Genomic DNA, 25414 nt, shown 5'->3' on the forward strand with positions numbered 1-25414 from the left:
TCAGACCATACGAAAATCTCAATTACTCTTAATGCAACATATCGAAAATCTTTTAAAGGGTGTGCTACAAATTGGTCATTAAATGTCAACTTGTTAAAAAAAGAAGAAGTAATACAATAAATCAATTCAATCCTATCTCATCTGGAACAAGATTTAACTTCTAGTGACATGCCCTACGATATTCAGTGAGCTGCTACCAAAGCTATTATTAGAGGGGTACTCATCCAAAAAGCATCTATCTATAAAAAACATGAACAAGAGGAAAAACAGTCACTGGAAAACCAATTAAAAGAGGTAGAATCAAAACTTCAAAAGTAATACTCCTCTGATTAGCTGAAAGTATGAGCAATCGTCAAAAAACTCTATACATTTTATCAACAAAAACAATCCTTTACTGAATTAAAATTTCTCTACAAATACTCTGAATGGGCTCAGGTCACTTCTAAAACACTAGCCAGATTAATAGACATCAAAACAGTCCTCTGAACATATCAGTTATATTATAAAGGTAAAACACATTACAAAACTACTGATATAATTAACTCCTTCATAGAAATCTATAAGAACATCTACAACTCCCAAAAACAAATACAGACAGACCTATATGATAAATTCTTAAACAACCTAAACTTTCCTTATTTGAGCCAAGAACAAAATAACTTCTTAGCTAGACCTTTCACATAAGATGAAATCAAACTAGCAATTAATAAATTAAAAATAACTAAAGCCCCTGGCCCAGATGGCTTCATTGCCGAATTCTACCAAAAATTCAACCTGCAACTATCTAAAATCCTACTTAAAATTTACAGTTATGTTATACTCCATGGAATCTCAGACAGATACATAAATAACTCAAAAACAATCCTGATACTTAAACCTTACTCTGACAAAACAAATCCACTTAATTATAGACCCATCGCCCTCATTAATTTAGACATTAAAATAGTAACCTCTATATTAGCTTATCGAATGCAAAAGGTTATATCCACCATAATCTCCCCTGAGCAACTAGGGTTTATGCAACAAAGACAGGTGTGTGACAATACCCTCACCCTTGACACCATAATGATACTCTTAGTAAAAGATATACACCCTAGGTATGCTCTAATGGTTGATACCACTAAAGCTTTTGAAAACGTAGATCTTAACTTCTTACTCCAGCCAGACTATGCCATATTTTAATTTCCCGCAACCCTTCATTAATATCAATAAAATGTTATATAAAAATGCTACTACTACACTTTATATTAACAAAACAAGGTCTTAACCCAATAAAATAACTAACAAAGCCAAACAGGGATGTCACCTTTCACTATATCTCTTTAACCTCTACCTAGAACCTCTCTTACTTCTCATCACCCAAAAAACCTTATCATCATATTCCCAAAATCTACAATACTGAATTAAAATACTCAGCCTTTGTAGATGATCTCAATATTTATTTTAAACTACCAAACACTGACTTTCATAAAATCCTAAAATTACTGGATTACTTTTCTAATATAAGAAACTATGAAATTAACACCTCAAAATATTCCTTATTTCCTATAAATCCATACAAACAAAAAGAATCATATTTTCCTACCACCAAAATTCCAATCACTTACATGCTAAAATATCTGGGTATTAATTTTGTCCATACCCACAGAGGCCTGATAAAGAATAACCTTCAAAAAACACAGGAACAAGTTGGACAGGACATGTCAAGATGGAAAAAATATACATTTATCCCCCTTGTCAAAAGCGGCTATCATTAAGATGAATATTTTACCCAGAATTCGATTTCACCTAAATTCTATTAACTTAAATATTCCTAAAAATGTCTTTAATAAAATGGAAACTGCCCTTTCAAAATTCATCTGGTTCCCTAAGACAACAATTTGCTCTCAAAAACTAATATACCCAAAGGAAAAAGGAAGATTGGGGCTTCCAGATTTCAAGTTATACTACTACATCATTAATGCTAGTCGACTTATCCAAATCTTTAATTATGACATAGCTTGCCAACCTGGGTCAGAATCTGGTATAATCAATTATGTTCTCTCCATATTAATTCCATGGCAATACCCTATATACAACTAAAAAAATAACCTCATAACTAAAATTCATCCCACAATTAAAAACAAGATAATTATTTTTGGAGCCCTAATTGCATCCCTACAGCTAGAAAACACACTCAAATTTTTACAGCCCATACACCTTAACCCTAGCATGAAAATCAACAGTAAAATGATAGATCTTAACAAATACCCACAAATCAAAAATATTACAGTCTGGCAGTTACATCATCTTAATAATTTGAACATGGATGAACTAAGATCCAACTTAGGCACACGACATAAATGCAACCCCTTACTCAGACAACTTAAATCATTAATAAGAACAAAATACTCTAATACCAAAATAAAAGAACAATATATTAAAATAACCCACTTAATTATAAAAACCCTGTCTTATAAAACCAAAATGATCTCCCAAGTCTATAAACTTATATCAGGATTTAAATTCCAATCTTCATTCCTTTATTCCAAATGCTGGGAGGACATTGATAAAAATATTTCAATCAAGCAAAAATATGATGCTATACAAAATACTCTAAAGCTAACCCCTTTTAAGACTCTAATATATATCCAGCTCATGATAAATAATAACTCATATTATACCCTGGCTGTTCTTCAAGAAAACCCTTTCCTGTCCATTTTTCCCATTGATTAATTCTGATTTAATTCATATTTTTTGGAGTTGTAAAACTATCTACAAATTACGGTGCTCCCTCAGAACAAAACTTGAAAAGATGAGTTACAAAAAGACTACTTTTTTTGTGGGAAACTGCGATACTCCATATAACTCTTAATTCTCTGACAGGAATACATAAACATGTCATAATCACAATATGTGCCCTACTAAACATTGCATAGCAAAAATAGCTAAATAAATCCAAAATCTCCTGGAAAAATTTAAAAGAGATGGCTATAAAATATATATCTTCACATAAATTGTTAACTAAAAACACTAACAGGAGGATATACTATCAGACTTATGAGCTTATGACTTAATTTTGACTAATTAAATGATACTATCCCTATATTAGAACCCAATTTCATGAAGACTACCTCTAGATAAAATCCTAATCTCAATTTCTAGCCAAAATTAGTATTTAAAGACATTAGAAATTCCAGACAAATCCAAAGGAGGCTAGTACCAAAAAGAACACAACTCACTAAGTAGAATTGTACCAGTGGAGGAAATGAAGCTCAGTTCTTTACTCAAACACAGTTTTATTGTAAGCCACCATGAAACAAACAAAAAGGCAAAACTCCAGGAAACTTGTCACAAGCACTAACGCTATGTCTACACACTTGCGTTTTCATTTGTAACACTTCTTCAGATGCAGGTGAATAATAAAATTGATAAAAAACAACTCATATATATACCACTGTTAATTGACATAATTGATTAATTAGACTTTCAACTCAAAGCCCTTAATCATTGTTTTTACACTGCCATTTGATACAAAACCTCTCATCAGCATTTTAAATAGCACAACAAGTTTAATAACAAGCATAAACTCAACCTTGATAATGTACTTGCGTTGTATTACAACTGTTGAATTCATCTTAAAAATATAATTATTTTAAAATCTTAATAATAAAAAAAAAACACAACTGACATTAAATAGTGATGAAAAACATTATTTTATGTTATATCACCCTCTAGTGTTCAAAGAAGGTATTTATTTTCTTATTATTTGAAATGCAGTTTATATATCCCAAGTTCTAAACCACAAAACTATTATAACAATATGACTTACTAAGTTATTGTCGTCAAACAATAAACATCTTAAAATAAATTAATTAAATATCTTAAAAACAACCATTATGGGGGTAATTTTGACACTTATAATTTTGCCGCCCTCATTTTCAACACTGTGGCCAGGGACACTATATTATTAAGTCCCGGTGGGTTGTATGACTCCAACTGAAGTTGCCATAACAACTCCTTATATTCTATAGTGTCCTCCCAAGGTCCCCCCCTCACATCTTTTTTAACTACTTCTAATACAAAAAATTGGAAAACTGCCTCTACACACTTAATTTTATGTCTGCACAGGGCATTATTGATACAACATGTTTTTATATCATAGTTATGTTCGTAGATTTGGTTTTTTAACCTCCTTTCAGATTTCCCGACATAAAATGCATCGCATTTCCTGCACATACTTATATAAACTATGCCACTTGTTTGACAATTTGCTAAATGGGTACTCCTAATCAACATGTCCCTACTACTAATGAATATTGTGTCATTAACACAAATGTAAGGGCATTGTGGGCAACCTCCACATTTGAAAGTACCTAGTCTAACTTTTCTCTTTCCTTGTCCCTTCCCTTGTACCTCAAAATAGTTTTTTAGATTTTTTCCTTTTCTGTAGGTACATTTGAATAAGCAATCCAAATCTGATATTTCACCAAACTTCTGCCATTCCTTTTCTATTAAACTTCCAATGAGTTTGGCATCTCCACTATAATCCATTACAAAATTATTCTGGCCATCAAATTTGTCATTTGTCATTTTTACTCACTCCAGTCCGTTGTTCCTCCTTCCCTATAATGGGCAGGTATTTATCTCGCCTACCCCTCCACACTTCCTCTTCAATTTCCTTAATGAGACTGTCAGGGTAGCCTCTGTCTTTAAACATTTTATATAATTTTTCACATTCATCCTTAAAATCCTCATTTCTAGAGGTCATTCTGCTACCCCTGACATATTGTCCCTTCACTATACCTTTCTTGTGGTGGTGGGGGTGGGCACTATCATATGCCAGGTAAGAGTTAGAATAACTGTCCTTTCTAAAAACCTTGGAAAAAAACTTTCCCTCATCCTTCCCCACAAAAATGTCCAGATATTTTAAACATTCTTTATTTTGAGTGTGGGTGAATGATAGGAAGCTTACAGAGCTGGATAAATATTCCAAAAAGGCTGTAAATTCAACTTGTGAGCCCACCCACAAAAGACAGATATCATCCAGGTACCGCTTGTATAACTTAATGATATAACATAAAATAATGTTTTTCATCACTATTTAATGTCAGTTGTGTTTTTTTTTATTATTAAGATTTTAAAATAATTATATTTTTAAGATGAATTCAACAGTTGTAATACAACACAAGTACATTATCAAGGTTGAGTTTATGCTTGTTATTAACGTTGTTGTGCTATTTAAAATGCTGATGAGAGGTTTTGTATCAAATGGCAGTGTAAAAACAATGATTAAGGGCTTTGAGTTGAAAGTCTAATTAATCAATTATGTCAATTAACAGTGGTATATATATGAGTTGTTTTTTATCAATTTTATTATTCGCCTGCATCTGAAGAAGTGTTACAAACGAAAACGCAAGTGTGTAGACATAGCGTTAGTGCTTGTGACAAGTTTCCTGGAGTTTTGCCTTTTTGTTTGTTTCGTGGTGGCTTACAATAAAACTGTGTTTGAGTAAAGAACTGAGCTTCATTTCCTCCACTGGTACAATTCTACTTGGTGACATTAGAAATTCCCTTTAACCCACCTTTTAGTGGCATCCATGTTGTATATAATGTATATAGTTTTCAACACATACTTTCTTTATCAGTCCTTTGTTCCCCTATCACTCAACTCCTACCAAACTGTTTCTTACCACCTATACCCATACTATTCCATACTTTATAACAGTAAGTATCATTAGAAAGGGGTATGTGATTATATACAACCTGATATCTGTTTATGATTGTTGTTTTTTTTCTGTAGTATTTCTAGATATTAAGAATATTCTTTTTTTTCTCCTCACTTTTGCATTTTGTATTTCTCATCTTTGGTCATGTAAAATTAAATTAATAAACAATAAATTGGAAAAAGAAGTCATTGTTTCAGAAAAAAAGATAATATCTTGATTCTAAGACACTATACTTTTTCTCAATACTGACCAAAAAAAACTTACTCATTGACTTGTTCAAGACTTCATTGAATAAACTAATTTGACTTAAATAAGCATTTCTAACTTTTTAAACTACAGTACAGCCAAAGGAGGTGACCATCTTCAAAGAGCATTGCCTATGCAATGCATTCTCCTTCTTGGTAGTTTTGAAGTTTGATGCATCCTCCTTTATAATTTTTAGAATATGTTAACAATGTTTATCAAATGGCATTTGCAGTGTTGAAACTTGATTGGTTAAATGATAAAACATTGAGTTGATAATACTACATAAAGCCTGTATAAAATTAGTAGGCATGTAAAAATACCCCTGAACTTACATGAATAAACCAAAAAAATGTTAATGAATTAACTTAAAGAGTAAAATTGTGTTTACCTCCCAGTTTTGTTTTAAAATTCAAGCAGTTTGTCTGAGCTTGGAAGATGTGCCATGGAGTGTTGAAGTTTATGAGTAATAGCAATGTGGTCTTTGTATCTAGCAGCTGTTGGGGATTACTTACCCTTGGCTATCTATTTATCCTGCCTATGGGAATTAGAAGGGAATGACTGCTATTGAGGAAGGTAGTGGCAATAGCAGCATTTCTGAGCCAGATTTCCGACTACTAACAATTGTTGTAGTGTGGAGTTTCATCAGTGGATCCACATTTGTATTTCAAAGGAAGGGGATTCTCAAGGCCTAAGTAACAAGTAAGATATCAAAGCCTATGCTCATCTTTTCATGAGCAGAGTTTGTAACCAAGACTGCTTCAGCATTAATGTCTAAAGTGGGACACTGACCCATGTGTTACAATAAGAAATATTGGTTCTGAGCACCAGTTTTGTTTCTTATTTTTTTTTACTAGTTTGTTTACAGTTTTAAACATGTGAATAATTATTAACGCAGTTTGACCAGAGCCAGGAGAAACAGCAAATGAGGCAACTGTGTACACAGAACTCTCTCATTTTTGAAAATCTCACAATAAGTCTGAGTTTGCCAGACATGCTGTTAAGCTTTGTAGTTGTGGAGCAATAGTGCTGTCTTCTATTTTCCAGCAGCACTGAATAATCATCATGGCCTGGTTTGCCATTTCTCCTGGATGTGAACAAATTACTTTATAATTACTCATATGAGTAAAACCACACAAAAGCTCAAAAACTGCTTTGCTTAAAGATATGTCTGGCAAGCTCAAACCTACTTCTTGATTTTCAGAAATGAAACAGCTGAGTAGATAACTTTCCTCTACATTTAACTTAGTTCATGGGCTCATATTACATTGCCAACAGATGGATCTGAAAACTTACCATCTCCAGGCTGTATTATCAGTTCTTATGGAGTGTAGTAAATGCATGAATTAAGACACAAGTTGTGAGATATACTATTCACACTTAGATTTTAAGGCTTGTTTCATCCAAAATATATCTATATTTGATTATGTATAAACACAATAACAAAGCATCGATATCTAACCTGATTTAGTTAATCTCAGTGCCCACAAAAGGCACTACAAGTAAATTGGAACTGCAACCACTGTAAAAATATTCCAACACTACCTTGACTAATTATTCCAAAAAGACTGCAACAACACTGCTGATTTAAGCAGCTTTCACAGACATCTAGCACAAAACTGCTACAGTTACATATTGAACAGTAGCAATCTAAATCAAGAATAACCCATGGTAACTATATAGAAATTTGTTGCAACATACTAGACAAAAAACCTTGTTTAACATGCAGCCCTCCACTACCACACCCTTAATGTGCAGGCCCTTACTTACATTTACCAACTCCATGGTTACACAACCGTGACCAAAGACAATACAGCAAGACAGTGCTATAGTGGACAGAATATAAATCAATTAGATCACATATCAACAGACTGATTTTGATAGGTTGTCACAGTTTCACAACACATCAATGAAAACAGCAATTAAAACCAACCGTATATGAATATATAAGTGGCAGACCATAAATTAACAACAAACAAAGAATTGGTTTGATAAGCACAATGATGCCCACTGTGGTGGTCATTAAAGGGAAATAATGGACCATCCAGAAATGTGAAGCCTTACAACACCCATTGGCAGTATGTTACTTTTCTGTATGTTGATTTTATATAACACACTCTGTTTGGCATTAATGCTTTATATTCCAGCTTGCTGGGTGTTTTTATGGCTGTAAACTTCTGTGTATCAAACACTATGGGTGGCATGCATCACATATCTTTGTAGTAACCATGCACTCACATGCAGAGTCCACAGTGTTACACAAACTATATTGTTGTAAGTTATGAGCTCAGAAGGGACAACGTGAAAAGTATTATAGTGACACCATAGCAAATGAATCCCACTGTTGTCATGACAACAGTCCACTTGCACCCTGCCCTACTGTGATTCAGAGTTCTTAAACTAGTCCAATAGGTTATTAAACTCAGAGACATGTTATCAACTTACTGCACAGGTGTGTTGTTTTTAAAACTGATTAGCTTTACATCTTGTTAATGAACTTAACCTTGTGTAGCTAAGCTTATTCAGTATACTGTTGAATTCTTCTCTGCCTTTGGACTAGATCATAAATAAATAAGCCCACTGGACCAAACTACTGTGAAATAAACATCTCTGCCAACAAACTCTGTCTCAAATAGTGGCATAAATACCTGTTGAAGAGATCTCAATCTCTTCCTCAACATAAACAGAACATGTTGGAGGGGCAGTATATATCACAGAGAATGATGGTAGTATGGAACTGTTTCCACTCCACATGAAGGAAAGTACTTATCTGACCCTATTCAAATGTAATTTGGATGACTGGATGGGATACTGCAAAGTCACCCCTGGTTTAGCACTCTGGTCCTTCATGGATAGAAGCAAAATGTAAATCTTCCAACATACCTTTATTCTGCCCATCTCTGGGTGATTTGTAGATAAAAACACAGACTTAAAACTACCATGAGTACATAATGATAGGATTCTTAAGATCCTCTCAGATTAATAGCTTAATAAGTACCTATGAACCTGTAATGAACTAATAAATAAATACAGACATGCATACATACACACATACATATGCACACATACATGCATGTGTGCATACATATATACATGCATGAATTCATGCATAAATTTAACTGATGTACTTAGAACATTAGCAGGTCTGATTTTCTAATAAAAGCGAAAATCATACCATTAAGCTTTGAATCAGAGGAGGTGTTTTGTTTCTGTTTTATAATTTACAGATTTTTTTTTACTGTGGAACCTGGGCAGCCACTTAAAGTTTAATGTTTTTCAGTGGAACTATATATTAATCATTTAAATGTTTTTTACCTGTTTTTAAATACCCTGACTTTATCCAAATACCTGCTTTCTTGGAACTAACCCTTTCTTGGGACTCTGTCATACCAGCAGTAAGATGACCTGAAGTTGTTGGAACACTATATTACTTTTATTATTTGGATAGATGACCTTACAGAAGTAAGCTAAGTGAATATATATATATATATATATATATATATATATATATATATATATATATGGATCTACTTCACATGGTCGACATTTCAGAATGTCGAAAGACCATATGGCCGAGATCATATGATCGACATTCGAAATGTCGACCATGGAATAAAAAAAAAAAACACAACAAAAACTTACCTTCACACTCCTAGCCCCCTGCACCCCCCGCTCCACCCCAAAACTTACATATACCAACTCTGAGATCACACTACAGTGCGGACGATGGAAATCTTTTCATTCCGCACTGTATGGAGATGCCAGTTCCCCATGATCAAAATTTCAAATGTCGATCATATGGTCTCGGCCGTATGGTCTTCGACATTCTGAAATGTTGACCATGTGAAGGGAACCCATAAATAAAAAATATATATATATATATATATATATATATATATATATATATATATAGTGAGAGAGAGAGTAATTTAAATTAGTTTTCTTGTAAACAGAACAAGAAATACTTACTGTTTTTTGTAGTAATCACTATGACTTCTGACAATATGAAAGTTAAAGTTTCCACTGTTTTGTCACTGTTCAAGCATAGCTTCCTGTTAGGGCTAGCTGTCTGAAAACATCAGATGTACTTTATTTCTAGATAACTGACATTGAGTGGCCTTTTTGGTTTGCTTCAGGTTAAAGGGATGTTATCAGAACCTCATCTTGAAATATTTGACCTGGCACCGAGTGAGACATATGTTGTTCGGGTGCGCTGCAAACCAAACAAATCTGGTCAGTGGAGTAAGTGGAGTGAGAATGTGACCATCCCAACAGTTCCAGTAAAAGTATCAGGTAAGTTAAAAATATGACAAGTCACTGATATAAACTTCAGGCTGTTTGAGCTAGTACTGTTCCCAAATATGTGCTGAGCATCACTGCAGGAGCATGCAATAATACAGATGGAACATTCTTGTTTAATTAAATGGTACTCAGCTGGTACTCAGTTATCTCCGGTAAATGAGCAGTTCTGGAATAAGACAGTGAGAAAGACAGACAGAGAGAGACAAGAAGGCAAAAAGCAATAATAGTCCTCATTGTGAGCATCCTGCAACACACCAAAAATTATACATCTGTCAGTCTAACTCCTTGTGTAGTTTTAAAGCCAATCTTTATCCTATTTGTTAAATAACTAACTGCCTACAACTTTAATTTACCACTAAGCTTTAGTCAGTTCTGCCAAGCATATGCTTTTGAACTCTGTCTTTACAGGTCATCACTGTAGCTTCAAAGTTCTGAAAATGGTATTAGCTGCTATAAAAAGGAATGTCAAAGATATAGAAGGTAGTGGCTGTGCCATTTGGCATAGCAAGAAACTGAAAAGCTTAGTGTCTCAGCTGGACTTTGTCAAATTGATGATCAAGCAGCCAGACTTGAACCTCTGAAAGGACAGAGAAGAATATCTAGTAGCTTGGTTGCAGAACTGATAAACAAGCAGTTTAGTGGCTGCCTGTTGGTGTGTCATGTCATCACTTTGTGATCTTACAGTATGGACATGAAAAAACAAACATGGAAAATTGACCTGCATTGTGTAGTTCTGCTGTATATTTACCGGTTACCAATAGTTTTGGGGGCTGATTTAAAAAAGATACCACTACTGATAGCATAACAGTTTACCGTTTTCTTGTTCTCAGTCTAAGCATGGACACTTTTTGCACCTTAACCCGGATGTAAGGAGTTGTAGATCTGGTGTTTTTTTCTTGTCTGTTAAGGGATGTTAATTGCAATTGCATCTGCTGTCTTAAATCCCCAGACAGTATTAGCAAGGCAGAAAAATACATTTGAACTTGTAGGTAGGGTTGCTGTGGTCATTTAACAGTATTGTTGGATGTAAAAGATAATTGACATTCACTTTGAACATTGCTGGGAAAATATTTTGTGCTACAGAATTTATCCAAAATTTAATATTAAGATGTCAGCTATATAAGTTCATCATCTTATGACAATTTTTAACACACATTCTTTATTTACAGATTGAGCTATATAGTCCTAATGTCAATAATGATATAAGCTTTGAGAACTTATGTAAGATAACATTATAGTAATTTGCTTTTATTTCTGTCTTTGAAATATTTATTAATGGCCATGGGTGGCACTGGTCCATGATATTGGATTTTAAATTTAATGCCACACCACATTAGTCAAAGCAGGGCACATAGAAATATCCTATTCAGAAATGAAAAACCCGTAATTCTGAGTACCACAACTATGAATAAAAAGTCCTGTTACCAAAGAAATGCGTCAAATCTTACCTTGAAACTCACTGTAATGTCAATAAATCATTTTTCAAGGGGATGTTGCCTCCCATCACCTCCCCTGACATGGGGTCTGATCCCTTAGACCTATTCAGGTTCTATACATCTACATATTCTAATTCCAACATTGCTGTACCTTGCAATAAGAGGAATACTTTGAGGTGTTGTAGGTACTGTAACCACAGACTTGGTATACATTCCCTATATTTGCACATTCACTCTCACTGTTCTGAAGACTGGACTTTCAAGACAAACCCCAAATGTTGCCTTCACCCAGCTGCATATTGCAGCTGCATCCTACAGAGATGTATGTGAAATAAATCCCTCATATCCTAGTGAATATACCATCCAATAATATACTAACCTATGCCAGTTATGCCTTAGCCAGGTTGGTACTGTACTAAAAAAAGGCCAATCTCATTTTATGCTATCACCCAACTGTGCAATTATTGCAGTTGCCAAGTGTTGCCCTTCTCCAAGTCATTATATGTTGTATGCGCCTGCTGGCTGAAGATTAGGACATCCCATACTATTGTACATATTAGCCATAGTTGTCCTGAAATGCTGAACATGCTGCACTGATATCTGGTTCTACGTAGAATGCAATGTAGGTATAATTGGAACCCATGTTCTGAAAATAAATGCACAAATATATTTGTTATCTGGGGTATAATACTGATCCACGTGGACCTATTTTATGTTCATTCAGGAGTATTTTCTGGTTAAGTGACTTGTAAGGTCACACAGTAAGTAAATGGAAGCAGGAAATCAAGCTCAGACTGCAGGTTATAGGTGTACCACCCGTGTTCTGAAAAATGCATAAATATATGTGTCTGCTGGGGTACCTTACTGATCCACATAGACCTCTTTTATGCTCATCCAGGAGTACTTCCTGGCTAAGTGACTTATAAAGTCACAGAATAAGTAAATGAACCCTGGAAATCAAACTCAGGATGGCTTAAAGTTATACGTGTACCACTCATAGTCTTAAATATTTATGCCAAACATTTATTGAAATAATAAACCATTATTAAAATAGTAATAATAACATATTATACTACTATTATTGATGTTTAGGTATAATTAATTCTATAATTAATTATTAATAAATTTTGCAATCTTGTATAGCTGTTAAACATCTGACATAGTGGATATCTATTTTACATTGTTTTTTGGGCTTGTGAATCCTCTCTAATATCCATGCAGTATGTGCAAGTAAGGTTTGCGTTTGCTCCCAAACAATTATGGAATAGTAGCAATTTGTTTAAATACAGCTTCATGTGCAGTATTTAGCTTTATTCATTACAGAGTAACCTATCCTTGAAATCATATTCAGCACCAGGTAATGATAGGATATTCCGTAATTCAAGCAATGACTTGTGCTACATTCTAGAGATTTCCCTCCATCACTGTTAATCTGGATTGTAACTTCCACTTCAAGAGTACAAAGTACTTTATGTGATATCTACCAGATCTTTACAGATGTAAATTCCACATCTGTCTATGTGTGAGTTCCTACCAAATCATAGGTTACTACAAGGCTATTGTTCAGGATGATTTGCAGTAGCCTATCAATGCAGTTCAAATTTTAGCCGTTCCCTTCTGTAAAGGATTGTGGGACCACACCAGAGTTGAATTTACAATTCCCCATCCATTCAATAATGTTAGATTTGTTAGTACATGGCAGTCCTTCTAGAAGGATATGAGAGTTATCTAGACAATTAACAATAGCTCCAACTTTTCAATCAGCTGCAGACTTGATCAACCATAGTCTCTTGATATCTATTTATTTATTTTTATTTATTTTACATTTGTAGACCGGGATTGTCCGACTGAGCTGAAGAGCTCTTTTTCAGTGGAGGCCCAGGGAGAAAAGCTCCAACATATTATACAATTTTCATTATAAATTAGCATTAAACAGCAATGTTACAGGATTATTACAAGGCATTAAGTAGCAAATCAATGTTATACAGTGTCAATAATCAGGAGTATAGCATAACTATTTCAAGATGTATAAAAATAAATATGTCATTAAGATGAGTATAGTTTTTGGGGTAAGTAGTTACAAAAACCCAGTTTTATCATGATGTAGTTGCATGAAGGCAAGACAATTACAATACAATTGTTTCTCTGTGGCAATTTGCTTAACAGATTTTAGAAGACAGTAGAAAGAGAAGTCAAAGGAAGATTAGAGAGAGCCAGTGAGAAGAGTGAGTTAAGGGCAGAAAGTAGATTAAGGTATGAGAAGTAGGGGATGTTAAGGAGGGATATCTGCTTGTATTTCAGAGAAGTAAATACAAATCAGGAGAAGCTCCATTACTGAGTCTTGGAGGACACCACTAAGAATGAGTATTTTTGATGACAGTGTGCACCCCTATCTCAAGTTGATGAGTTTTGTCTGTAAGCCATCTTGCAATACAATGGGTTGCAAAGGGTTAACATTTCCTTTGGTTAATTTGTCTGCCAGTGTGGAATGGTACTGGAGGATTTTGCCAGGTCTAGGTATGTTGTGTGCACAGATTTTTCCTTGTCTAAAGCCACAGTGGATTTTCATTCATGAACCCAAATTGGCATGAGCAAAGGGCCGTAAATTGCCAATATCATCATTTATGAGCTCCATATGCAGATCACACTGGTAACGCTTATCAGTCTATAGTTGCTGGGATCCCTTGTGGAAAAGAACAATCAGTGCTGTTCTTCATGACTTAAGTACAAAACCACTTGAGAAGCTGTAACTGAACAGGTCTAGAATAGGGGATAGCGACATACTGCTTAATGCTGACTAGGAAGCACCATGCTACATTTTCAGTTGTCATTCAGCTACTGTTTGTTTCAGAGGGAGCATTTAAGACTTGCACAGGGATGACTCTTCAGAGTGTGTGGACTTCGCATCTAATGTGGGGATAACTGAGTGGATAAGGGGGAGACTTTTGAAATGAATTAATCTGCAAGTATATTAGCTATGTCATAAGGAGTAGGGCAGGTTTCATTAATGTGTATCACCTCTGTGCAAATCTGGGTACTCATCTTAAGATTTTTAGTATATCTGAAGAAAAATTTATACCTACAGGTAATGAAGGAAGCAAGTTTCATTGCATACCTAGCTTTGATTAGCTTGATTCTGTATCTCCTTTCTTTTTTTTAACTTGTTGAATTTTTTCTTATCCAAGGGTGAGAAATATGTTCTTTTGTTATATGCTTATTTTATACTATAATCCCACCATAGAACATCATCATCATCAACCCTCTTTTTCCCTTTTTCTACATGGGGTCAGGGTATAGTGTTAATTGTCATCATCTCCCTTGATTCAATGCCACCCTCCTGCCTGACTGTTGCAGATTTTCTCTCACACAATCTATCCACCTCTTTGCTGCATGCCCTCATTTCCTCTTACCTTCTTCCTGTCTGTCCCAAATCTTTTTCACCAGATTGTCTTCTGCTTTTCTGCACATGTGCCCAACCACCATAATCTGTTCTCTTTGATCTTTTCTAAAGCTGGACTTGGCTTCTGCTCTTATGTCCTCACTTCTACATCTGTCCCACAGGGTTCACCCTACCACTCATTGCAGGCACATCATCTCCATCACCTCTAGTTTTCCTCATCTACCCCGCCTTTACTGCCCAGTTCCTGTGCCACACAGTAGTACTGGTCACATCACTCTTTTATACACCTTACTTTTCAGCTTCTTTGGCATTCTTATGTCATACACCACATCTGACACTCTCTGCCAGTTGATTGCAACCCCTCTGACTCTAGCTTTGACCTCTTCATTCAGACTTCCCTTCTCATCAACCATCCCTCCCAGATACTTGAAACAAAGGATCATTTGTTGTTAAATAAAGTCATAGTGGAGAACTATAAAAAGGGGAAGAATCTAAGTATGGCATGGATTGACTAGAAAAAAGTATTTGATGGCATCCCTCATTCATGGATAAAAGAGTGCCGAAAAATGTATAAGATACACCCCACACTGAGCAATTACATTACAGTGACCATGAAACAGTGGCGGACCACTTTTTAATTAAGCCATGATAAAGGACAAACTGTTATCCCAGAGATAAAAATGAAAAGGGGGATATTCCAGGGTGGCTCTGTCACCGTTGCTATTTTGCCTTGCAGTTAATCCATTAAGCTGTTTACTCAACAGCTTAGGCCATGGCTATAATCTGGCTCTTAGAAAACAACAAAGTGTAAAGACTTCTCACCTTCTCTTTGTCGATGATTTAAAACTGTATAGGTCATTAAATGAGGAACTGAAAGTACAACTGTAAGCTGTCAAAACTTTTTCAGATGATATAAGAATGTCATTTGGTTTTGATAAATGTGCAAAAGCAACCTTTAAAGCAGAAAAACTGCAACACCAAGAAAACATCAGTTTGGGACAAGAATGTGATGTAAAAGAACTTGAGCAAGAAGGACTGTATAAATACTTGGGAATTGAAGAAGGATCAACAATAAAACATGAACAAATGCAAATAAAACAGTAAGGAATACTTTTGAAGACTTAAATTAATCCTGAAAACAGTATTGACATCTAGGAACAAAATCCAAGCTGTAAACCAATTTGCTTTTCCTGTTCTAACTTAGTTTTGGAGTCATTGACTGGTCCCAAAACATGTTGGATAGATTAGACAGGAAAACAAGAAGGATGCTTCATGCTCACCAAATGATTTATAAAAAAATCTGTGTATACCAAGATTATATATTCTGCATTCCGAAGGAGGGATAGGCCTCCTTGAAACTGATTACATGTATAGACCTGCAATCGTGGGACTCCATACATATCTACTGACCTCACAAGACCCACATGTAGTGAAAGTTTTGAAGCATGAGGAGAATAAATCTAAAATGGCTTCCCTGCTTAATCTAGCAGAAGCTAATCGGTGTCAAGCAGGAATTGAAATCAAACCAGAAGTAGATAAAAATCAGGCAGCAACTGAATGTGCCAAAAAAAACAAAAGAAAGAATATAAGGTGAAGGACCAGATGAGAAGGCAAGAAATGTGGAAAAAGCATAAATATAGTTACAAGTACAGAAAACTTCTGGAAGAACCTCATGTTGATCAGGAACGAACACAAGGTTAAGGAGAGAAGAATTCAAACCAAGAGATGAAAGGTTAATATTGGCAGTCCACATCAGTGGGCTAAGTACACACTGATTTATAAAGTCCATTGAACATGTGGGAGAAACAGACAAATGTAGTTGCAAGTATAGGAAACTTCTGGAAAAACCTCAATCAGGAACGAACACAGGAACGGTTAAGGAGAGGCAAATTCAAACCAAGAGATGAAAGGTTAATATTGGTGGCCCAAGATAGTGGGCTGCGTACATGTTGGTTTATAAAGTTCATTGAACATGTGGGAGAAACAGACAAATGTAGGTTTTGTAAAACCGAATTGGAAACAGTTGCACACCTCATTGCTGATTGCGACATACTAATAGCAGAAGGACTGTATACTGAAAGGCATAATAATGTGGAGAGACTGTTGCACTGGGGATTGTGCAAACATTATGGTACTGAAGTGGCCGAAAAAACACTGGAAACATGAGCCACAAAGCATCATAGAACATGAAGAAGTCTACATCACATGGGATTACCAACAATTCAAAAGATAGATGCTAGAAAACCGGATATAGCGGTCCAAGAAAAGAAGACGAGAGTAGCCTTGATCATTGAAATTGCCACACTCAGTGACTACAGTGTCTTGTGTACAGAGAGTCACAATGTCACAAAATACCAGGATCTGCAGGCAGAAATGAGAGCAATGTGGAGGAAAGATACCCAGACAGTTCCAATAGTAGTAGGAGCAATGGGTCTTATAAAAAATAATTTACAATCGTATTTAGATATGTTACAATACATATAACTCCATACAAATTGCAGAAGGAGTCATTACTGGGCACATTGCGGGTGCTGCGAAGAGCACTACTGGCTGACATCAAAGATTAAATCAATACTAATTTCATGAGCTTTAATCATACTTTGACTTAGGAATGGGGTCCATTCCTGTCATGGTATTAGAAACCCAAAAGACTTGGAGAAATTAAAAAGATATTTAAAACTATTAACCTGTTGCATTATCTTCCCTTCTACCTCAAGTCTGTGCTTCTTTTGAATTCCCCAATTTGCTGCCATTACCACTGTCTTATCTGTACTTAGTTTCATCCCATGTGCCTTCAGTTCTACATTCCATTCTCCTATCCTTTGATGAAGTTCTAGGTCAGAGTCTGCCTGCAAGTTCCACCATAAATGTTTTTTCCTTAACTTGTTGCTGTATTTCTGCTGGATTGAGGAAGATGTCTCAATGCAGGCATTGAGGTGAGAATAGAAACTCTCTGCAAATACAGCAGTGTTTACTACTTAGTCTTCAAGTGGAGGAAGGTTCTTAACCCTAACTAGGTTTTCAGCTAGTTGTAGTAAGTTTGCCTTAGAAAAATTCCTAAGATATTCAAATGTATGAGTTTTTTAGGTTGTATCCTAATGGTGAAGGTCACAGACTGGTTATCTGGTTTAACCAAAGAGAAACTATGGGTGTAGAGCATGAGGGTGCTGTATTTGTAATGATAAGGTCTAGTAAATTTGGGCCCCTGGTAAAGAAGTGCACTAGAGGGAGTGTTGGGAATACTTATGTGTATTAGTGTAGGCCTTCCAATTTAGAGGTGGATAGTTGAAATCCCAAAGCATAACAGTGTTTAGTTTGATGATGAGGAACTCTAGTTTATTTAAATATGTTATGCCTCATGAGTTGTTGGTGACACAGAAGGGGATCTGTCCTTGCCCAAGATATGGTAGGGGGTCTTACTTAGGTTTAGTAACACCTAAAGTAGTACAATGACATCCTTCTGTTGCATAACCCTGGATATGATGGAGTTTTGAAGTAATACAGGTATATATCCACCTGCCATGGGACAGGTGTGCCACCTGGCACTGGGACACCCTCAGCAGACAATCTGAATGAGTGGTAGACACTGCAGCCCAACAGGAAAGGTGTGTAATGGAAGCAATGGAAGTGTGCCTGATCGATTATGGAGATGGCAGCAGTTTTCTGGGCAGTAGGGATCCCAGGCTGAGCAGCTGCTTGATGAGACTTCTAGTGTTGAGTCACATTATTTTCATGCTTTTATTGACTTCTTTGGCTGTGTAGGTAGATGGGGTAGAGACTGCATTTACCTAAAAATGCACTGTGGGGTGAACACATACCTGCATGATATATAAAAGCCCTTAGCATGTCATCACTTGCAAACCAGATTAAACTGTTGGCCATCTTCTTCTTGGCACACACACACTGAATCTTACTGAAGTTACGTTAATATCTAAGCAAATTGTTGTAGTCAGTTATGTTTTTGCTTGTATCATAGCATCACTCCCATAGATGTAATATGCTGCACAGGACTATTTACATACCAACCTTGGATGCACATTGTCAGAGCTCAGTTAGGTCTCGCTTCATATACCCAAGTAGGTGCTTCTCATGCCAGTCACAGCCACATGAGCAATGGCCATGTTTTATGAGTACCCTAGGGTGAAGGGACTTGGGTGCTCTAGCAACCTTGAGATTCCTAACACCTGAGAAGTAGCTCACCACCACCCTTCCCTTTCTCATCCTGATGACTGACACATCTGTGTGTTCCACCATGGAGTAAAATATGCCTAAGATACTGCCACTTGTTTTGGCAAGCCTGGAAGGCCTTTTGGATTTTTGTGTGAACAGTTTGTGTTGATTTCATAGGTTCATATATACCTACTAGAATATTGATCTGTGAGGAACTTCATAGGTTCATAGGTAGGTACTAGGCTATCGGCCCTAGGGCACATACAAGCCTAGCCAAAAAATGTACCCTGGCTTTCGCCACCCAAGAAAATTATTTTCCTGTGCCCCTGTCGAGCAGAGCCACAGAAGTGATCCCCGGGGTGAATTTCCCATTTCCCATCCAATCATCAAGATTTTTCTTGAAGAGTGCTAATGAGGAGCTCTGTTTGACATAGATAGGTAGTCTATTCCAGAGTATGGGAAGTCTCTGGGATAGGAATCTATCCCTCCAGCATGTTCTGTTTATTGTGGTGACAAGGTTAAGGTCCCTAGAGCGTGTAGCTCGGAGGGATTGGGATTTCTTTAAGTGGAGCATGTCCAACAGCTCTGGGTTTGACATAGCTTTGTATGTTAGGCAGAGATCGCCCCTGAGTAGGCGATATGCGATGGAGTAAAGCTGTAGCTTTTTGAGACGGTCTGCATAGAGCATCTGTTTGAGGCCAGTAATCATCTTTGTGAGGTATATCTGTGGTCTTTCCAGTTGTTGTAGATGTCTTGTGAGGTACATACCAAAAGGGGCGTTGTACTCTATAATGGGTCTAATGAGTGATGAATAGAGGGGAACAATTACCTCTTTTTTTCTGGATGAGAATCCTTTTGTGATGGGATGAGCCACGTAGAAGGATTTCCTGACCACTGTGGTGATGTGATTATCAAAGGAGAGACTACTGTCCACCTGTGTCGCAAGGTCTCTTATCACATTTTTAGCATTAAGTAGACTACCAGCTATGTGGTAGTTCATGGGTACAGAGGTTTTACCAAAGGGGATGACAATACACTTTTTGGCATTGAGCTTCAGGCCATGGCTTTGACACCAGGTATCTGTCTCAGTGAGGCCCTTTTGCAGTTTGTCCACATTGTTAGGAGTTTCGATTATGGCTCCTAGTTTGCAGTCATCTGCAAACTTTGTTAGCCAAAGACCTTCTGTATTGGCCTGCACTTCAGAGAAGTAGATACCAAACAGGAGAGGACCCAGGACTGAACCTTGTGATACTCCACTTGTCACTGGTCTGATGTTGGATTTGGAATCCACTACTTTCACAGTGTGGGTTCTGTCCGTGAGCCAGTTGGCAACCCATCTTGTGACATAGGGATTTATACCTAGTTTAGTGAGCTTATCTATAATTCCAGAGTGGGGGATGGTGTTGAAAGCCTTGGCGTGATCTAGATAAGCTATGTGAACCATTTTACCCTCATCTATGGCTTTGGTGACTGCTTCAAAGAAGTCAATCAGGTTTAGGAGAGATGATCTGCCTTTTACAAATCCAAACTGAGTAGGGTCTAGAGTTTGGAGATTACCAATGTCTTTGTTTATGAGTTCCATGATGATACGTTCCATGGCCTTGCAGCCCAGGCTCGTCAGGCTAATGGGGCGGTAGTTCCTGGGGTCCGTCGTGGCTCCCCCTTTGTGGAGTGGGATAACTGTTGCGGTGCACCATTCAGTGGGTACAAAGCCTGAGGTGAGGCTATGATTGAACATGGTGCTTAGTTAGGGTGCCAGTTCATTCTGTAGTTCATGCAGAATGCAGCCTGGGATATTGTCAGGTGCCATGGATGCTGTGTTCTTGGCTTTGGAGAGTGTGTTTTTTACCTGTGCGTACAAGAAGCCTTGCCTCTGTGTGCACGTAATGTTTTAAGGTAAGTAAAGTGTTATTTTTTAAAACTTTACATATTCGATATACTGAAATGTCGATCATATGGTCTCGACCATATGACATTCGAGATTTCAGTAATTCGATTATGTAAAGTGCTTCCACACACACACACACACACACACACACACACACACACACACACGCACACACGCACACACACACACACACACACACACACACACACACACACACAAACACATAATATCTAGTGACATACATCCTAACCTAGGACTCCCGCTGTGCAACACACTCCTCTTGATCATTAAATCATGAAAGGCTGAAAACACAAAAGTCTGAACTTCAAATGCGAAAAAGAGAGAGATTGCAAAAAAAAAAAAAACCACTGGAATACTACCAATAGTGAATCCCAAAACACTGAGTTCCTCTGTCCCACTTACAATGCCCTATATAAGTAAACCCCAGCTAGAAAACCCAGGCCAAGCATCTTCTGAATAGTTGTAATGTTAAGAAAAGCTTTATAATAGCTTAATGAGTAGGGGCAGGGTTAGGGGCAGGGATTGGATTAGGTTTACACACAAGAGTTTGGTCAAGAGGGATGGCACAGGAGATACAATGTTGAAAGAAATGCACAGGATGGTGTTATGTCCCAAATTAAAGTTTATATGTTTTGTTATACCAAATGAAAGCATTTCAGAGTGCAGAGATTGATGTTAGGAAAGTGATAAAATTAGAGTGAAAGACAAATTTAAGAAAGAGGAAGGGACAGAGGATATTGTGGTTCAGATGTGTCTATAAGAAGGAGCTTCTACAAAATTGTCAGGTTTTAGAATGTGTGGAATAACCATAATTCTACTCAGTGTGATGAGAAAGTTAGAGCTGGCTATAGAAGAGTGTGGCATAAAGGGTGAAGAGTAAATATCATTCATGGTATAAAGAACATTGGGATCGTCTAACATGAGAGGAATCAGCATTCAGGACATCACCCTGGTTATGTAGGTAGTATGTATTTGTCAAAAACAAGGGATACCAGAGAATAAGAGAAATCAGTAATAGTAGGTGGACAAAATTCACCGTAACAGATTGGTGGACATTAAACAAGGAGATGGAACAAACATGTTCACTAATGGAATGGGATGTTTGATGTTAAGGATAAGTTGTATAGGGCATCATTTAGAAGAGAAAAGTGAAGGATATACAAACACTGTGGAAGAAGTGTGAAAATTAAGTTTGGTGGAATGGCCTATGACAGCATAGGAATTCATTTTGAGGTTTTACAGAGACTTTTGTGGAATGCTGAGGACAGGGCATAAGCAAACAGGAATCACATGTGAATGGTCTATTACACCAGCATAATTAAAACAAAGGTGCAGAAAAGGAGAAAATACTTCCAAAAAATGTATGTCTGTCACAGTATACCTCATGGGTGTGGGGTGAACAAACAGAATGTGGGAAGCATAATTAAGACAACTGAGAAGCATGTTTCGAAAGAATACACTGAAGAATGGAGGTCTTGCCTTTTTTTAGCATAGAAGGGAAGGAGCTCATGGAAGAAAAAGGTAATGCTTCTTATGGGGATGTGAGATGTACGTAGCAAAGAATGAAACTGACATAGAGAAAGTGAGATCAATGGAGACAGAAACTGAACACAAAACCTCAAAAATAATTAAAAGGAAACTTGTAAGCAGTGGAGGGGTTGGAAAAAGAAAAAAACGGTAGAAAGTAGACTACATGCTGGGAAAGAGTAAGGAGTTCAAGAACAGTGGGGAAAGAGGAGCTTGTAAAGGTTATCAGGAAAAATCTAATAATAGTGGTGGCACTTTCACTACGTTAATGTGGAGTGGGTTGGGTTTTGCCTACAACTGTATTGGCTGGGTTGTTCATTTTTATATTATTGTAAAGTCAAAGTCAAGATAAAAATAAATACATAAATATATAAATATAGCCATTTCTTCAGAGAAGAACATGCCATGAAAGTTATAATAGCCATTCTGTGATCTAAGCTAGACTATTTCAGGCAACATGTATTCACTGGCATAGAGGGATACACTCCAGATGCCCTAGCGTCAATAAACAGTCCATAGACCAGGAGAAGCTGGCAGAAGAGATGAATGAAAAGGCTTCACATGCTTTGGGTGGGAAGATGGGGATGAGGTGCAGTTCTTTTAAAATCCAGTGACTGTCAGAGCTGTGAATGGTGGTCAGACTAGGCAAATGTGTGGGATATAAGGCACTGTTACCCCCATAGTGGAAGGATGGATACATGCCTAAGACCATACTGCATGGCCCACAGTGGCCTACAAATTGTGTGGGTGCATGTAAGGGGCAGGGTTTCCTTATAAAATATGTAAGCCTATTGTCTCCATACAGCAATGGTGGCTGTCAGTCCACTGTCATTATACATCTTGTTATTGCCACAGTAACACAGCTAGCAATCCCATATCACAGGGAGTAACCTTCTACATGATACAGCATGACCCTCAAACTGAGGAAAGGATGGACTTAAGGAAGTCATGCTGTAACAGAATCCCATCTCCAGTCTGACAAGTGAGTAACCCATGGTAAAAATTAAAAAAATAAATAATTTTTCATTACTTATATAGCTACGTATATGTCATATACCACTTAACATGACCAAGAATAATTCCCTCTGATACCAGTGTTCTTTATACTATTCCAGTACCTTAACTTGCTATCATCTTATTAGCTCTGTAATTAATTTGTAATAATTACGACATAATCAAGCATGCCAGCACCCGCTACCAACCCTATAATCCGATTGCCATTCTTTTCTTTTAAAAAAAAATCTAATGCCCTCCAATCTTTGATAGCATTCTTTTCGCACACTGATTTGCCCCACTATTACTATTCTTGCAACTAGTGAGTATAATATTAATTCGTTTGTGTCTTTCGGCTTTTCTCGGTTAGGGGTCGCCACAGCGGATCTCCGGTCTGCTAATGATTGGCAGTTGATTTTTTTACGTACCGGCTTGCCAGGCCTGACACACAACTTTCAACGAAGGTACGCCCATTCACGCATGTCTCCACGCAGAAGACGCTCTAGCTGAGAATATATTAATAATATCCTTTAATACATCAAAGCACTATACTTCTTTACAAACAGATTATAAACCAACAACAAGCATGTCCATGCAGGAGTACAAACTCCCTCACTTGCTTCTCAGATTTCTGTACCATCACAGCACTAAGAATTACTTTATAATTATTTATCTAAGTTGTCACATGAAAGTATCAAATCTAATACTAAGGCTACCCAGTCCTGTCTAACCTACCAGCTACATCCACAAAAGGTCTTATTTCATGTTTACTCTTTGTTAACATCTAACGACATACACCCTAACCTAGGGCTCCACTATGTTACACCCTCCTGATCATCCTCAGCAGTCCTTACTGGTCCTACCATGCCCTGTAAAACTAATTTACATTAATTCTCATGGTATCTGTAATAAGCTTTCACAACTTCAATGTCTCATTGGTGCACTAAAGTCCATATGTATTTGACAGGGCAAACTCAGTTTGTTAAATGGTGAAGCCACCTAGCCCACTCTCATCATATATTAGTGACTACACCTTAAGGTTGTGTGTTGAGCCACCATCTTGTTATTGTGTTTGTTAACATTATGTCATCTGACTGCTTCTGTGTCCATTAAACAAAATGAAGGTGATACTATGTTGTTCTACTCCTTTAAATCTGTCTCATATCATTGATGCACTGCCAAAGACCCTCACTGAATCTTGGACTGACTCAGCCTTTAGACTCCACAAATTACAAGCTAAGGAGCAACAGACCTCTTGAACTAATCCAGTATTGAAATTGTTTAGAGTTACTTTTGACTCCACACAAGTTCAAACACCAAGTTACTAAAATAATGCACCACTGCACCCACAAAACTGCAGTCTTCTACAGGGCACACCAGCATCTGTCTCCCTGCCTTTGCTATTTTTTATATTTTCTCACTAACCTAAGAGCCTCTCTCACATGTAAGTCATAATGAATATATTCCCAAATTTGCCTCTACCCATCCAAATAAAAACACCATTGCCTCTCCCTAAAATTAAGTAATTACCTCAAACTTGAAAAAAAGAGTTGTCTTGCTAGTACACTGAAAAGTGTTGATCTCTGACTCTTCTTCTTGAATGGCATATTCCTAGTGATGTCATCTGAGTTACAACTCAGTTTCTAACTAAACCTTTGATCTCACTTAATCAGTACAGTAACCCCTGATTCTCTACTGTTGTCTCCAAAACACAGAACATTTTTTT

General features: G+C 36.8%; 1 protein-coding gene across 1 annotated transcript in view; it reads left to right on the top strand.

Annotated features, from left to right (window-relative positions):
* Positions 1-25414, top strand: part of LOC122803216 (prolactin receptor-like) — a 288478-nt gene that overhangs the window by 177590 nt on the left and 85474 nt on the right. Inside the window, exon 5 of the mRNA XM_044072822.1 lies at positions 10088-10244. Within this exon, the coding sequence (XP_043928757.1) occupies positions 10088-10244 (157 nt within the window). The remainder of the gene's footprint in view (positions 1-10087; positions 10245-25414) is intronic.

The sequence above is a fragment of the Protopterus annectens genome, chromosome 5.part1 (assembly GCF_019279795.1).
Source record: "Protopterus annectens isolate FY-2018-M chromosome 5.part1, PAN1.0, whole genome shotgun sequence".
NCBI classification, from domain to species: domain Eukaryota; kingdom Metazoa; phylum Chordata; order Ceratodontiformes; family Protopteridae; genus Protopterus; species Protopterus annectens.